Source organism: Hemitrygon akajei, chromosome 29, assembly GCF_048418815.1.
Source record: "Hemitrygon akajei chromosome 29, sHemAka1.3, whole genome shotgun sequence".
Classification (NCBI taxonomy): domain Eukaryota; kingdom Metazoa; phylum Chordata; class Chondrichthyes; order Myliobatiformes; family Dasyatidae; genus Hemitrygon; species Hemitrygon akajei.
Genome location: NC_133152.1, coordinates 42,649,633 through 42,665,711, shown reverse-complemented (window position 1 = coordinate 42,665,711; position 16,079 = coordinate 42,649,633). Strand labels below are relative to the sequence as shown.

At 41.7% G+C, this 16,079-nt stretch overlaps 1 protein-coding gene across 2 annotated transcripts in view; it reads left to right on the top strand.

Moving 5' to 3' along the window:
• Window positions 1-16,079, top strand: part of tmem201 (transmembrane protein 201) — a 185,878-nt gene that overhangs the window by 36,634 nt on the left and 133,165 nt on the right. For both annotated transcript variants that reach the window (XM_073032260.1, XM_073032259.1), the window contains exon 4: window positions 14,076-14,252. In XM_073032260.1, the coding sequence (XP_072888361.1) occupies window positions 14,076-14,252 (177 nt within the window). The remainder of the gene's footprint in view (window positions 1-14,075; window positions 14,253-16,079) is intronic.

The window sequence follows — 16,079 nt, the reverse complement described above, 5'->3', positions numbered from 1 at the left end:
CCCCGACAGTCCCAGGTGAGTTCGTACCAGAGGCCTGAGGTTAGGATGAAACTCCAGCAGCGGTGCTAACGAGGCTGCGGGACAAAGTAGGGACCCCAGCACCGGTCCCAACCTCCTGGCATGGTCCTACACCATCCTTCACCCCGAAAGAACTCCTAGACCGCGAGTATGTTTTTATTCGCAAGGGCATGCACAGGTCACCTCTACAGCGGCCATACGAGGGACCCTTCAAGGTGATCCGGCACAATGGAACCACGTACGGCATGGAGGTGGGTGGCCGGGAAGAGACTTTTACAGTGGACCACCTCAAACCCGTGCACTTGGACATTGAGCAACCTGTGAGGGTACCGCACTGCGCCGGCAAGGCCGGCCACCCAGGCAAGCCACACAGACTGGGGGCTCCGCTCCCTCGATGGACGTTTTTGGGGAGGTGGTGTGGTGGCCCGCACACACGGGACTCGAACTGCCATCGGGAGCTGCGGGCAGACACGCAGTGGCATGTTTGGAACTACCCGCTCGGGGCAGACCTTCCGGGGACAGTCTGACGTCACGTCCACCCCGTGGGTCGCAGGGGCCCATGGGAGGAGAGATTTAAGCACACAATTTTGAATCAGTAAAGGCATTCTGAGTTCAGCTGTCTCTGCCTCCGTGTGTTTCTTTAGTAGCGCGTTGCTACAGGTTTATTCTTTAACCTGTTGAAAAGCACCAGGAAAAACTTGGAAAATATGTTTTTCTCACTTGCATGACAGAATTTTCTCACTGACCTTGTCTGTGATTAAGTTATGTACTTTTCATTGGCTGCTACAATATTCAGCATAATGGGTATTGCAAGAATTTACTGCTTTCTGTTTTATGTATAATGCCAGCCACATTGTATTATCATGTACAATTGACCACATTGAGTGACAGCTGATGATAGCCATTGTTCTTGGAATGCTGCAAAACTTTAGGATCCTTTTAAATTAACACATTTAATCTTTGTTTTGTTGGAGATGTTGGATACTGTGTCAACAAAAAAATATTTGCTGCCTTGATGAAGGGACTTGGCCCAAGCGTTGACTCTTTATTCATTTCCATAGATGCTGCCTGACCTGCTGAGTTCCTCCAGAATTTTGCATGTATTACTCTGGGTTTCCAGCATCTGCAGGATCTCCTTGTGTTAATAATTTGAGTTGTGTGATCTGTTTTTTGGAAGAAGCATGGTTAAGATTAATTTGCTTATTCACCTTGATTCATGGAACATGAAAGAGCAAATTATTTCTAAAATAAAATGTACAAGAAAGAAACAAATTTGTAAAATTAAAGGTATGAATTTTTGCTAATCAAAAGACTTGCTGAACCACATTCGTGTAATGGAGATGGAATTGTTGCATTACCAGGGCTAGTCATCCAGAGGTTGGAATAAAGCTTTCAGGGATATGAGCTTAAATTTCATTAACCAACTTTGAAAGATCCATCATGTAAGTAAAATACGTATGTTAGTATGTCCACCAACACAGCCCTGAGCTTCCAGATGCCTACAACTTTAATAAACCATTCTACTTCCATTTTGTCCTATTCTAATTCAGTTTGACATCAGGTGTTTGATCGTTGGTGTTGACTTGTTCTCTGATCTTGCCAATCCATTTTGTCACCATACGAGGAGACATCATCAGTGTGCTATTCACTTGTGGTGTGTCCTCTGTATATAAAAGCTAGAGGACACACTGCAAGTGAACTGTGCACTGGTGACGTTTCCTTGTATGGTGATGAAACGTTTGCAAATCAATTGCCAGCAGTTTTCAGTGCTTTTTAAAATGTTCTTCCTTGGATCTGTTTTACTTCCTGTGCAACCAGTTCACGACTGAGAATATGTGTGTTAATCAGCTCTGGAGCACATGTTAGGCAAGACTGATTGTAAACCTACCCAGGGAAGTGAGAGCTCTTGGCATTTTGTCCCTAAATGTAACAGGACAGAATAGATCAGAAGGAAAGTAAGAAAATGCCCAAGAGATTCAATAAATTTTCAGAAAAAAATTATTTTTCAGAATGAAAAATTATTGGCCTGAAATATTAACTGTTTTTCTCACCATAGATTCTACCACACTACTGAACACATTTTGCATTATTTTATTTCTCAATTCTGGCATGTGTAGTATTTGTTTTTTACAGTAGATCAGGACTGTTGCCCATTTCTGAAGAAAGCCTTGTTGCGACTACGGTAATTATTTTTAAATGTGTCACACTGAAGCAAATCAGCTTTGTGCTCTCTGGTAATTCACTTGCCATGGTTCACTAATCAGTGAAGTAAATATTTGAGCCTCCTCTTGTGTAAACTCATTTAAAATAGGTTATTGTGCCTTTATCATTAGCTGATCTCTAAGCTGGGGTCTCCAAGCGGAGTAATGGAAGTTTGAGAGCATTTCTGTAACAGATCTACATAAGAAGATATTGCTGAGCAGAGAAAGACATAAACATGGTGGGGGTAAAGCCCTCCATTGGAGATTGATCTTTCTGTCAGCAGGATATTATAAACCAGCTTGAGAATGTTCTTTGGAATATCTATCTACATGACACTTTCACATGGGAGATTGCTGTTTTGTTGGAATTCAGCACTTGGCTGTAAAGTTTGTGTTCTGGAATGGACTAGTTTGCAGTTGGCCAGGCATTTTTCTATTTCAAGTTCTGCGTGGTGATGTGTTTGAATAATGGTGAGTGAGACCACTGTTAACTTTTCTATCTTCATGCGGATGTTGTCCCATTCTGAATTACTTAAATTTCGTAACCTAGTTGTTGAACCAGAGTAAATTGCAGAAATAGGATGAATTCCGGTGGTCCACAGTGACGAGGTTTCTCATAGGTTGGTGATGTTTGTTGAAAAGTACAGAAAGGACAAGCAGGGCGGCCATTGTTGGGAGTAGGCCAATGGTGAGAGTAGAGAGTGTCAGGCTTTGGCTCAAAGGAGGCTTCGGCTCAGAAGAATTGATTCTGGGTAAATTTCTGTTAAGGTTCCCTTTTTCTTACTGTACCTGGTGTTGTAAATGGCTATTGTGTGTTCTTTGAGTTGGATGTGGGGGTTCTGGGAGATTCGAGTCTCCCAGGGAACTACATCTGTGTGAAGTGCATCCAGCTGCAGCTTCTAGAAGACCACATTAGGGATCTGGAGCAGCAACTGGATGACCTTCGGCTTCTACGAGAAAGTGAGGAGATATTGGATCAGAGTTACACAGAAGTAGATGCCCCTAAATTGCAGGAGGCAAATAGCTGGGTGTCTGTCAGAAGAAATGGAAATGTGAATAGGCAGTTAGTGCACGGCAACCCTATGGCCTTTCAGCTCAATAATAAGTATATAGTTTTGGATACTGTTGTGGGGGATGACCTCCCAGGGGAATGCCATGGAGATTGGGTTATTGGGACAGAGCATAGGTTCGTGGTGCAGGAGGGAAAGGGGAGAAGAGGGGAGAGGTTGTGATAGGGAACTCAGTAGTCAGGGAACAGACAGGAGTTTCTGTGGATGTGAGCAGGACACCCAAATGGTACGTTGCCTCCCAGTTGTCAGGGTCAAAGACGTCTCGGATCACGTCCACAGCATTTTGGAGGGGGAGGGAGAGCAGCCAGATGTCTTGGTACATATTGGTACCAATGACATAGGAAGGAAAAACAGGTCCTGAAAAGAGAATTTAGAGAGCTAGGCAGAAAGCTGAGAAGCAAGACCTCCAGGGTAGTGATTTCTGGTTTGATCCCTGTGCCACGCGCCAGTGAAGGTGGAAACGGGATAATTTGGCAGATTAATGCATAGCTGAGAAGTAGGTGCGGGGGTAGGGCTTCAGGTTCTTGGATCAATGGGATCTCTTCTGGGGAAGGTATGTGCTGTACAAAAGTGACGGGTTGCACCTGAACTCAAAGACCAATATTCTTATGGACAAGTTTGTTAGAACTGTTGGGGAAGGTTTAAACTCATTTGGCAGAGGGGTGGGAACTGGAGTGAAAGAACTTGGGGTAGGATGGATGGTATAAAAGCAAAGATAGTGTGCAGTCTGATTATCAGGAAGGGCAGACAGATGATAGGACAAAATTGCAGCCAGCACGGTTAGTATCAGTGCATTTGGGATACAGAATCAAAAAGAGTAGCAAATACAGGACTCAAAGCATTATATCTCAGTGCGTGGAGAGTAAGAAATAAGGTGGATGATTTTGTTGCATTATTACAGATTGTCAGGTATGATGTGGCGATCGCTAAATCATGACTGAAGGATGGTTGCATTTGAGAGCTGAATGTCCAAGGTTACCCCATTGTATCAGAGGGATAGGAAGGTAGGTAGAGGGTGTGGTGTGACTCTGCTGGAAAAGAATGGCATCAAATCAGAAAGATGTGACATAGGATTGGAAGATGTTGAATCCTTGTGGGTTGAGATAAGAAACTGTAAATGTAAAAGGGCCTTGATGGCAGTTACATACAGGCCTCCCAACAGTCGCCGGCATGTGGACAACAGATTAAAATGGGAAATAGGGCAATGTTATGATAGTCATGGGAGGTCAGTCAGGTTGGTAATGGATCTCAAGATGGCTGTTTAGAGCAGTTTGTCATTGAGCCTACTAGGTGACCAGCTATACTGGATTTGGTGTTATTTAATAAACCGGAGGTGATTAAGGTAAAAGAACCCTTAGTTGCCAGTGATCACAATATGATTGAATTCAGCTTGAAATTTGGTAGGGAGTAAATAAAATCTAACGTAGCAATGTTTCAGTGGTGTAAAGAAAATTACAGTGATATAGAATAATGTTGTGCCTCCCATATAACCCCCCCCCCACCTTAAATTCCTCCATATACCTACTGAGTAGTTTCTTAAATTTCAGTAGCATATCTGCCTCCAGCACTGACTCAGGCAGTGCATTTCACTCACCAACCACCCTCTGAGTAAAAAAAACCTTCCTGTAATATTTCCCTTGAACTTCCCACCCCTTACCTTAAAGCCATTTTCTCTTGTACTGAGCAGTGGTGCCCTGGGGAAGAGGCGCTGGCTGTCCACTATCTATTCCTCTTAATATCTTGTACACCTCTATCATGTCTCCTCTCATCCTCCTCCTCTCCAGAGAGTAAAGCCCTAGCTCCCTTAATCTCTGATCGTAATGCATACTTTCTAAACCAGGCAGCATCCTGGTAAATCTCCCCTATACCCTTTCCAATGCTTCCACATCCTTCCTATAGTGAGGCAACCAGAACTGGACACAGTACTCCATGTGTGGCCCAACCAGTTTTATAGAGCTGCAACATTACCTCGTGACTCCTAAACTCTGTCCCTCGACTTATGAAAGCTAACACCCCATAAGCTTTCTTAACTATCCTATCTACCTATGAGGGAACTTCCAGGGATCTGTGGATATGTACCCCCAGATCCCTCTGCTCCTCCACACTACCAAGTATCCTGCCATTTACTTTGTACTCTGCCTTGGAGTTTGTCCTTCCAAAATGTACCATCTCACACTTCTCCGGGTTGAACTCCATCTGCCACTTCTCAGCTCATTTCTGCCTCCTATCAATTTCTTTCTGCAATCTTTGACAATCCTCTACACTATCCACAACACCACCAACCTTTGTGACGTCTGTAAACTTGCCAACCCACCCTTCTACCCCAACATCCAGGTTGTTAATAAAAATCACGAGAAATAGAGGTCCCAGAACAAATCCTTGTGGGACACCACTAGTCACAACCCTCCAATCCGAATGTACTCTGTCCACCACGACCCTCTGCTTTCTGGAGGCAAGCCAATTCTGAATCCACCTGGCCAAACTTCCCTGGATCTCATGCTTTCTGACTTTCTGAATAAGCCTACCGTGTGGAACCTTGTCAAATGCCTTACTAAAATCCATGTAGATCACATCCACTGCACTACCCTCATCTATATGCCTGGTCACCACCTCAAAGAACTCTATCAGGCTTGGTAGACACGATCTGCCCTTCACAAAGCCGTGCTAACTGTCCTTGATCAGACCATGATTCTCTGAATGCCCAAAGATCCTGTCTCTAAGAAACTTTTCCAACAGCTTTCCCACCACAGATGTAAGACTCACTGGTCTGTAATTACCCTGACTATCCCGACTACCTTATTTGAACAAGGGGACAACTTTCACTTCCCTCCAATCCTCTGGTACCATTCCTGTGGACAATGAGGACATAAAGATCCTAGCCAGAGGCTCAACAGTCTCCTCCCTCGCCTCGTGGAGCAGCCTGGGGAATATTCAGTGAGGCCCCAGGAACTTATCCTTCCTAATCATCAGCAAGTTCCCTCTCATTGGTGAATACCAAAGAGAAGTATTCATTGAGGACCTCGCTAACTTCCACAGCCTCTCGACACATCTTCCCACCTTTATCTCTAATCGGTCCTACCTTCACTCCTGTCATCCTTTTGTTCTTCACATAATTGAAGAATGCTTTGGGGTTTTCCTTTACCCTACTCGCCAAGGCCCCTTCTCATGCCCCCTTCTTGCTCTCCTCAACCCCTTAAGCTCCTTTCTTGCTACCATATATTCCTCAATAGACCCATCTGATACTTGCTTCCTAAACCTCATGTATGCTGCCTTCTTCCACCTGACTAAATTTTCCACGTCACTTGTCACCCATGGTTCCTTCACCCTACCATTCTTTATCTTCCTCACCGAAACAAATTTATCCTTAACATCCTGCAAGAGATCCCTAAACATTGACCACATATCCACAGTACATTTCCCTGCAAAAACATCATCCCAATTCACACCTGCAAGTTCTAGCCTTATAGCCTCATAATTTGCCCTTCCCCAATTAAAATTTTTCCTGTCCTCTCTGATTCTATCCTTTTCCATGATAATGCTAAAGGCCAGGGAATGGTGGTCACTGTCCCCCAGATGCTCACCCACTGACAGATCTGTGACCTGACCCGGCTCGTTACCTAATACTAGACCTAGGATGGCATTTCCCCCAGTCGGCCTGACAACATACTGTGACAGGAATCCATCCTGGACAAATTTATCAAACTCTGCCCTGTCTAAACCATTGGAACTAATCAGGTGCCAATCAGTATTAGGGAAGTTAAAGTCACCCATGATAAAACCTTTCCAAAATCTGCCTCCCAATCTGCTCCTCGGTATCTCTGCTGCTACCAGGGGACATATAGAATACTCCCAATAGAGTAACTGCTCCCTTCCTGTTCCTGACTTCCACCCATGCTGACTCAAAAGAGGATCCTGCTACATTACCCACCCTTTCTGTAGCTGTAATAGTATCCCTGACAAGTAATGCCACCCCCTTCCTCCCCCCCATCCCTTTTAAAGCACTGAAATCCAGGAATATTGAGAATCCACTCCTGCCCTGGTGCAGCCAAGTCTCTGCAATGGCCACTACATCATAATTCCATGTACCGGTATGTATCCAAGCTCTCAGTTCATCACTTTTGTTCCTGATGCTTCTTGCATTGAAGTACATGCACTTTAGCCCTTCTACCTTACTGCCTTTACACCCTTTATTCTGCTTCTCTTTCTTCAAAGCTTGTTTATATGTTAGATCTGGCTTTACTCCAGAGAAAGGAGTTGGGCAAAGTAAATTGGTAGAAAATGCTGGCAGGAATGGCAGCAGAGAAACAATGGCGTGCGCTTCTGGGAAGAATGAGAAAGGTGCAGGATAGATGTATTCCAAAAATGAAGAAATACTCAAATAGCAGAGTAGTGCAACGGTGGCTGACATGGGAAGTCAAAGCTAATGTCAAAGCAAAAGAGGGCATACAACAAAGCAAAAATTAGTGAGAGGATAGAAGATTGGGAAACTTCTAAAATCCTACAGAGAGCAACTAAAAGAACCAAATAGAGGGAAAAGATGAAATATGAAAGCAAGCTAGCAAACAATGTCAAAGTAGATAGTAAAAGCTTTTTCAAGTACGTACAAAATAAAAGGGAGATGAGAGTGGATATAGGACCGCTAGAAAATTAGGCCGGTGAAATAATAATGGCAGACAAGGAGATGGCAGATGAACGAAATAAGTATTTTGCATCAGTCTTCACCAGAAGACACTAGCACTGAGGGAAGAGAAGTGAGTGCAGTTTACTATTACAAGGGAGAAGGTGCTCAAAAAGTTGAAAGATCTAAGGGTACACAAGTCACTTGGACCAGATGAGCTGCACCCTAGAATTCTGGTAGAGGTAGAGATTGTGGAGGCATTTGAAATGATCTTTCAAATATTATTGGACTCTGGCATGATGCCAGAGGACTGGAACTTTGCAAATGTCACTCCACTCTTTAAGAAAAGAGGAAAGCAGAAGAAAGGAAATTGTAGACCAGTTATTCTAACTTCAGTGGTTGGGTTGATGTTGGAGTCAGTTGTTAAGGATGAGGTTATGGAATACTTGGTGACACAGGACAAGATAAGACAAAGTCAATATGTTTCCTGAAGGCAAAATCTTTCCTGCCAAACCTTTTTACCCCTGTTCTACAGGGGTCGGTGCTGGAGCCACTTCTTTTTATGCTGTGTATATCAGTGATTTAGATGATGGTACAAAGATTGGTGGAGGGACAGGTAGTGTTGAGGAAACGGGAAGGCTGCAGGAAGACCTAGACAGATTAGGAGACTGGGCATGCACTTTGGTAGTAGAAATAAATGTGCGGACTATTTTCTAAACGGAGAAAATCCAAAGATCTGAGATGCAAAGGGACTTAGGAGTCCTTGTGCAGAACACCCTAAAGGTAACTTGCAGGTTGAGTCAGTGGTGAGGAAGGCAAAATACAATGTTAGCATTCATTTCAAGAGGTCTAGAGTACAAGAGCAGGGATGCGATGCTAAGGCTTTACAAAGCACTAGTGAGGCCTTACCTTGAGTACAGTATTGTGAACAGTTTTGGGCTCCTCTTCTAAGAAAAATGTGTGACATTGGAGAGGGTTCAGAGGAGGTTTACAAGGATCATTCCAGGAATGAAAGGGTTATCATGCAATGAAAGTTTGATAGCTCTGGGTCTGTACTCGCTGGAATTTAGAAGGATAAGAGGGGATCTCATTGAAACCTTTTGAATGTTTAAAGGCCTAGACAGAGTAGATGTGGAAAGAGTGTTTCCAGTGGTGGGATAGTCTAGGACAGGAGGGCACAGCCTCAGGGTAGAGGGGTGTCCATTTAAAACAGACATGGAGAAATTTCTTTAGCTAGAAGGTGGTGAATTTGTGGAATTTGTTACTGCAGGCACCTGTGAACAGGTCATTGGGTGCATGTAAGGCAGAACTTGATAGGTTCTTGATTGACCATGGCATCGAAGGTTGCAGGGAGCAAGGCTGAGGAGGAAAAAAACAATTGGCCATGATAGAATGGCAGAGCAGGCTTGATGGGCCAAATGGCCTAATTCTGCACCTATGGCCTTCTGGAATTAAAACATTTTCATCATATAATCACCCTTTAGTTACAATTTGTGAATTGCCTGAAAGGAAAGTGGTTTACCATTTTAAAAAATACTTTTGAAATTGAAAAATATTTGGATAGGATATATGTGGTTCGTCAGGGAAGAAGTAAATGAGTAGATGAGAGATAGAACAGCACAATGGATAGTCTTTTGTGATGTACCATAATTTGATTAGTTTAATCTTCTAAAGTGAAATAGTTTTACAATGTGATCCTTGTTTTACTGATTTTGTGCAGTAAGTCAACTGTTCTCATAATGCTAATGTGGACACCCATGTATGTTTCCACCCTCTCAAGGAATTTTAGTTATTATTAAAGTTAATTAAATTTTAGGGCAGTGACCTTGAACTGGTTTGGAGTAAAACAGCCAACTGAATACAGTAGTAACACAGGCTCAATAGAAGCAAGCAAAAGGTTCTAGGATAGTCACATGATTACACAGGTTGAAGGGATATGGGCCATGAACAGGCAGAAGGGATTAGTTGTCATTAGCTTAAATAGTATAGCACAACACTGTAGAATGAGAGGCCTGTTTGTGCTGTACTGTTCTGTTTTTTGAATCCTGGGACCAGTCCTCACTGTGTATGTATTCCAGCCACTTGATAATTTTCCCAACAGTCCTGCATGTAATTTCTCTCAAATACCTGCCTAGCTGCTTTTTTAAAAAAAGCTCCAAGAAAATCTGATTCCACCAGCTTATTATCTGGAATTTTTTAAGCACCTTGTGGATCCAAGATCTCCTGAACTCACAGTATGCATTGACATTCTCTGTCTCTGTTGTAATGTAGGAAGCATGATATCCATTTTGCCCCAGTAATGTGATACTGACTAATCTTTTAGTGATGTTGTTGAGTGATCAGTATTGGTCTAGAGCTGGGGCCTACAGACCCTTCGGGTAATGGTAGGGGTCCATGGCATAAAAAAGGTTGGGAACCCCTTGCCTAGAGCACCTGGAAGAGTTTCCATGGGACCCTCAGTATACCTGTGACTGAGTTCAAAGTAAATTTATTATCAAAGTACATATGTACATGTACCACACTGAGATACATTTTCTTGTGGGCATTCACAGCAGAACAAAGCAGTACGATAGAATCAGCTACACACAGTCTGATAGCTACCAATATGTAAAAAAACACAAACTTTGCAAATACAAAAAAAAAGTTAATAAAACTGAGAAGAAGTTGTAGAGCCCTTGAATGTGAGTCCATGGGTTGTAAGATCAGTTCAGAGTTGAGGTGAGTGAAGTTATCCATGTTGGTTCATGAGGCTAATGCCCTTGGTTTAAACATGGATGATAGAAATTGACTTCAGTGTGTGATATGTTTGCCAGATGTCTGAAGTAGTGCTTGTACTCATGACATTATGACTCAAGCACATCTTCCCAAACTGCATCATTTGACAAGTATGATCTGGTTAGGCTCTGGTACCGTTACCTGGTTCAGAATCTGTTGCTATTCCTTGGCTAGATTATGTAAGATAACTAGTTGGTTTAGGCCTTAAAATACTCTACAGTAAGTCCCTTCAACAAAACAATATGATGGAAACTGTCTCCTGCACAAGCCAAATTCTTGACTCTTAGGTTTTTGTGAAATGCTGAAAAAATCTTTACATTAAAGAAATTGCTTTACTTGCACTCCAGGCAAGTATGATATGTTTATTAACACAGCAGATTGAATTTATGTTGTGAATATTTTAAAATTGAGCAATCGATCACGTCTGGAATTGTTTTTCAGAAGTGATCCAAAGAGCCTTGGGGAGCTAAGCATGACTGCTTAAAGAAATTAATTTGGTGGCACTGCTTCAGACAGCTCCTGGAACCATGTGGTATTTTAACAGTATTTTGACAGCAGTAATCAAAATGAAGTCATTCCAGAAGCTGTAAGTAAATGCTTAGCTTCTGAAACCATAGTGATAATATTTAGTCTTCAAAATTGAGGCAAACTATGGTTCTGCCTAGATTTCCGAGTGCTGGGTTGCGTGGTAGTAAGCCAAATATATTTTGGCTTTTGTCATTGAAATGTTTTTATTTGAAGAGACTATCTGTCTCCACAAGTATGGGGTAATGAGATCTCAACAAGGATACAATGCAAGATAAAAGCTCATAACTTTCTGTCAAATAACATTGTGGTTTTAGGCATTGCCGGCTCTTGCTGTATAATTCCTACGTGGCTCATCGTGTTTCACAAAACAGGTGAAAGAGATTCTGGTGGTGGATGGGAGAATAATGAAGTGTTGTGCAGCCATTGACTTGTGTGCTATTTAAAGGGTCCTGCCTGTTCTTGATCATTTTTGGGAATCTATATGAAAAATCTAAGTAAAAGGAGTGATAGGACCTGCATCCAAATTCTGTGATAATCGATCTGTGTTTCCAAAGAAACAATGTGCATTCCAAACAGGCAGTTTCTCCTAGGCAGCATCTTACTTTTTGAATTAATCAGTAAACCTGGGCCTCAATACTCCTTCTGCAATTGGATCCTGGATTTCCTTACTTCTAGACACCAGTCAGTTTGGATTGGCAAGAATATCTCCTCCACAATCTCCATCAGCACAGGAGCACCACAAGGATGTGTACTTAGCCCCCTGCTCCACTTGCTTTACACCTATGACTGTGGATATAAGTTTGCTGATGATACCACTGTTGTGGACTGTATCAAAGGGGATGATGAATCTGCATACTGGAGGGAGATTGAAAACTTGGCTGAATGGTGTAATGACAACAACCTCTAACTCGATGATAATAAGGACAATGAACTCATTGTAGACTTCAGGAGAGGCAAACCAGAGGTCCGTGAGCCAGTAATCATCAGAGGATCAAAGGTGGGAGAGGGTCAGTAACTTTAAATTCCTCAGTGTCACTATCTCAGAGGACCTGTCCTGGACCCATCGTATAAATATTATTGCAAAGAAAGCACAACGGCACCTCTGTTTCCTCGGGTCTGCGGAGGTTCGGGATGTCATTGAAAACCTTGGCAAACTTCTATAGATCTGTTGTGGAACGTGTGCTGACTGGCTGCATCCTGGTCTGGTATGGAAACACCAATGCCTTTGAGTGGAAAATCCTTATAAAAGGTAGTGGATTCGGCCCGAGACAGCACAGGTAAAACCATCCCAACAGTTGAGCTCATCTACTTGAAATATTGCTGTAGAAAAGCAACATCCATTATCAAAGACCCTCACCACACAGGCAATGCTCTTTTCTCGCTGCTGCCATCAAGTGCCTCAGGACTCGCACCTCCAGGTTCAAGAACAGTTACTACCCCTAAACCATCATTTAAGGACTCCAAAATATTGTTATTTCAAGCTTGTTATTTATTGCTTTTTATTTATATTTGCATTTGCATGGTTTGATCCTGTTTACAGTTCCTGTTCTATAGATTTGCTAAGTATGCCTGCAGAAAAGGAATCTGAGTTGTATGTGGTGACATGTATGTACTCTAATAAATTTTATTTTGAACTTTGAATTATTAACTAATCTAAAATTCTGTTTGTTTCTGACCTTTTGCCAATTTTTATTTCTTATACCTATTGGCCTATGTTTATTTGCAATTCATAAAGTCTCACTGTTTTCAAATCCTTGTCTACATAAGCTTTACCAGCTCTGCCTGTGAGAGTGCTTTTTGGAGTTAGCATATATAGCAAATAAGTTCAGCAACTGACTTCAACCATCAGGCTTCAGATTTGAATATGAACTGTGGATTAAATCTGAAATGCAGCTCAGAACAATGGGTTCCAAAGTCTGTGGACCACATTTAACTGGAAGACCAGACAATGCTGATTAAATTTGTCACTATATTTGGATGTCATTTGGGTGTCAGTCATGGATATGAAGAAGGAGGTATGAGCGTGGTGCGGAATTTGAAGGAAGCATTGTAAATATGGAATTGTCTTTTAGCATATAAGATGTTGTGTAGCATTGGGTCAGGCAGACCCCTTGCTCTTAAAGGAATCTCAGTTATGATGCCTGCTGTGTCTTATTTTGTTGAATAGAGACTGCTTTATATCTACCAATACTTCTCTCCGGTGACTTTGTTCACACAACAGCCCTTCTCCACATCCTTCCATACACCGCTATCTCTTTTCTTACCATTCATGCAGTACTTATTTCTATGTATTTGCCATTAGTGGCCATTCCTTGAGGAATGGAATTCCCAACCGCTCTTTTGCAGAGCCTTTCCACTTTCCTATCTTTTTCATGACCTCCTTAAATGTTAGCAAGGATTTTATTTGCTGCAGTGTTTTTGCGCTTGCCAGCTACCAAAGAGTTAGATTAAAGTTAGCTATATTTGTTATTCTATTCACAATTTACTGTATCATATTGAATCATCTTCAAGTTGTCATTAACTTATGAAGGCCAACATCAGATTTTGAACATTAGGGTGATCATTTTGTAATATAATATCCAGGTTAAAGGAGCGTTGCTGAATTTCTATGGATTATTTGGAAGTAGAATTAATCTTTCTAAGTACAAAGATCAATAAATTCTGTGAACGTGACAGAATTGCTCATCCATGTACTCAAAAAATAAGTTACTTATACTATGTAACCTAGTAGAAAAACATTCTTCAGTCAAATATTTTTAGATGTTGTGAGAATAGTTTTATGAATATTGAAGTAGGAAAACTTGCACATACAGAAGTCAAACAGATGACCCTGGTAAAAATGTAAATCTTTTTATGTGTCCTTAGGATAAGTATGAAGAAGAAATAGAAGTATATAAACACCATCTTGAACAGACTTACAAGCTGTGTCGTCCGTGTCAGGCAGCGGTGGAATATTACATTAAACACCAAGACCGGCAGATTCGAGCAATTCTCTTTGACCATCAGCTTCGTCGTCGAGAGACAGACAAAGCATTTGTGCAGGTATGGGTTCGATGTGCAATTAGAATTTATTCATATACAGCATAGAGTATTGAGCCAAAGTCTTGGGCACCCTAGATATTTTTATATAAACTTCGTTTCAGATATTTATCTTTTATCTTCATTAGTGTGTCAGTAGAAAAGAGCAAATTTTAGATTTCCAAGCATTCATTTTCCAAAAAAATTAAATGTTACAGAGAAATTTGTGTTTCATTAAAGAAAGTAACATATTAAGTAATAGGCCATTTTTCAAATAACTTGATTACTTTGCAGGTTATTAGCCCTATGCACGATTAAGCAAAGATAACAAGCAGGTGTTAATGATTAATGTCATAATGAGTTGAAGGAACTAAACTGATTAACTAACAGAAACAGGTGCAGAAGGAATCAAACTAGGTGAAAGACAACCAAACTAAAAGGTGGATATGTGTCAGATGTGACAGTTTAACCTTCAAATTATCAATTCTTACACCATGGTAAGAGTTGAGTATAGCAACAAGTCACAAGGTGGTTATCCCTGCATCAATCAGCAGGGTCTCTCTCAAGCAGAAATTTTGCAGCAGACAAGAATGTCAAGATATGTTGTCCTAGCTCTTCTGAAGCGGCATAAAAGAGCGGGCAACGTTAAGGATCAGAAACGCAGTGGTCAGCTGTGGATACTGAGTGCAGCAGATGAGAGATACATTAAACTGGTGTCCCTTCTAAATTGGAAGAAGTCCAGCTTTGCTATCAACTCTCAACTCGCGGAAACCACTGGAACCCAAGTATACCCCTCTGCAGTCTGGAGAAGTATTGTTAGAAATGGCTTCGTGGAAGAAATGCTGCCAAAAAGTCAGTCTTCTGAAGTGGAAACAAAGCCAAGAGACTCACCTACCCAGAAAAACACCAAAGGACCTATGTGCTCTGAACTGACAAATCCAAATTGAAATTTTTGGCTCAAACAGGAGGCAGCTTATCTGCAGAAGAGCTGGGGAGTACTACATGGATGAGTGTCTGCAATAGTGGAGCATGGTGGATGGTCCCTGCATGTTTGAGACTGCATTTCTGAATATGGAGTTGGTGGTCTTGTCAGAATTAATGGAATCCTCAATGGTGAGAAATACAAGCCCATTATCACTCATCGTGCAGTACCATCAGGGAGGCATCTGATTGGTTCCAACTTCATTCTGCAGCAGAACAATGATTCCAAACACATGGCCAGGGTCATAAAGAACTATATTCAGCGAAAAGAAGAACGAGCTTTGCAACAGATGGTATGGCTTGAACAGAGCCCTGATCTTAACATCATTGAGGTTGTCTGGGATTACCTGGAGAGAGGCAAGCAAGCGAGGCTGCCGAAGTCTGCAGAAGAACTGTGGAAAATTCTCCAAAGTGCTTGGAACAACCCACAGGCCTATTTTTCTTATAAAACTGCACATCAGTGTGCTTAAGAGAATTGATGCAGTTTTAAAGGCAAAGGGTAGTCGCATCAAATTTGATGTGCTTTAGTTTTTTACTGTTTAATGCTCTTCATAGTAATCTTTTTGATATTTGGAAACTTTTCATTATTTTTGAATGCATCTTTGCTTTACAGATTTTTTTGCATGTGCCTAAGACTTGCATGGTTCTGTAGAATAATACTGCAAGGTACAGGTCGTTTGGTCCATAATGTTGTGTCAACCTTTTAACCTATTCCAAAGTTAATTTAACCCTTGCTTCCCACATAGCCCTCCATCATTCTTTTATCCATGTGCCTATCTAAGAGTCTCTTAAGTGTTCCTACCACACCCCCTAGCAAAGCATTCCGTGCACTTTATTTAAAAAAAGTAACCTACTTCTGACATTTCCCCT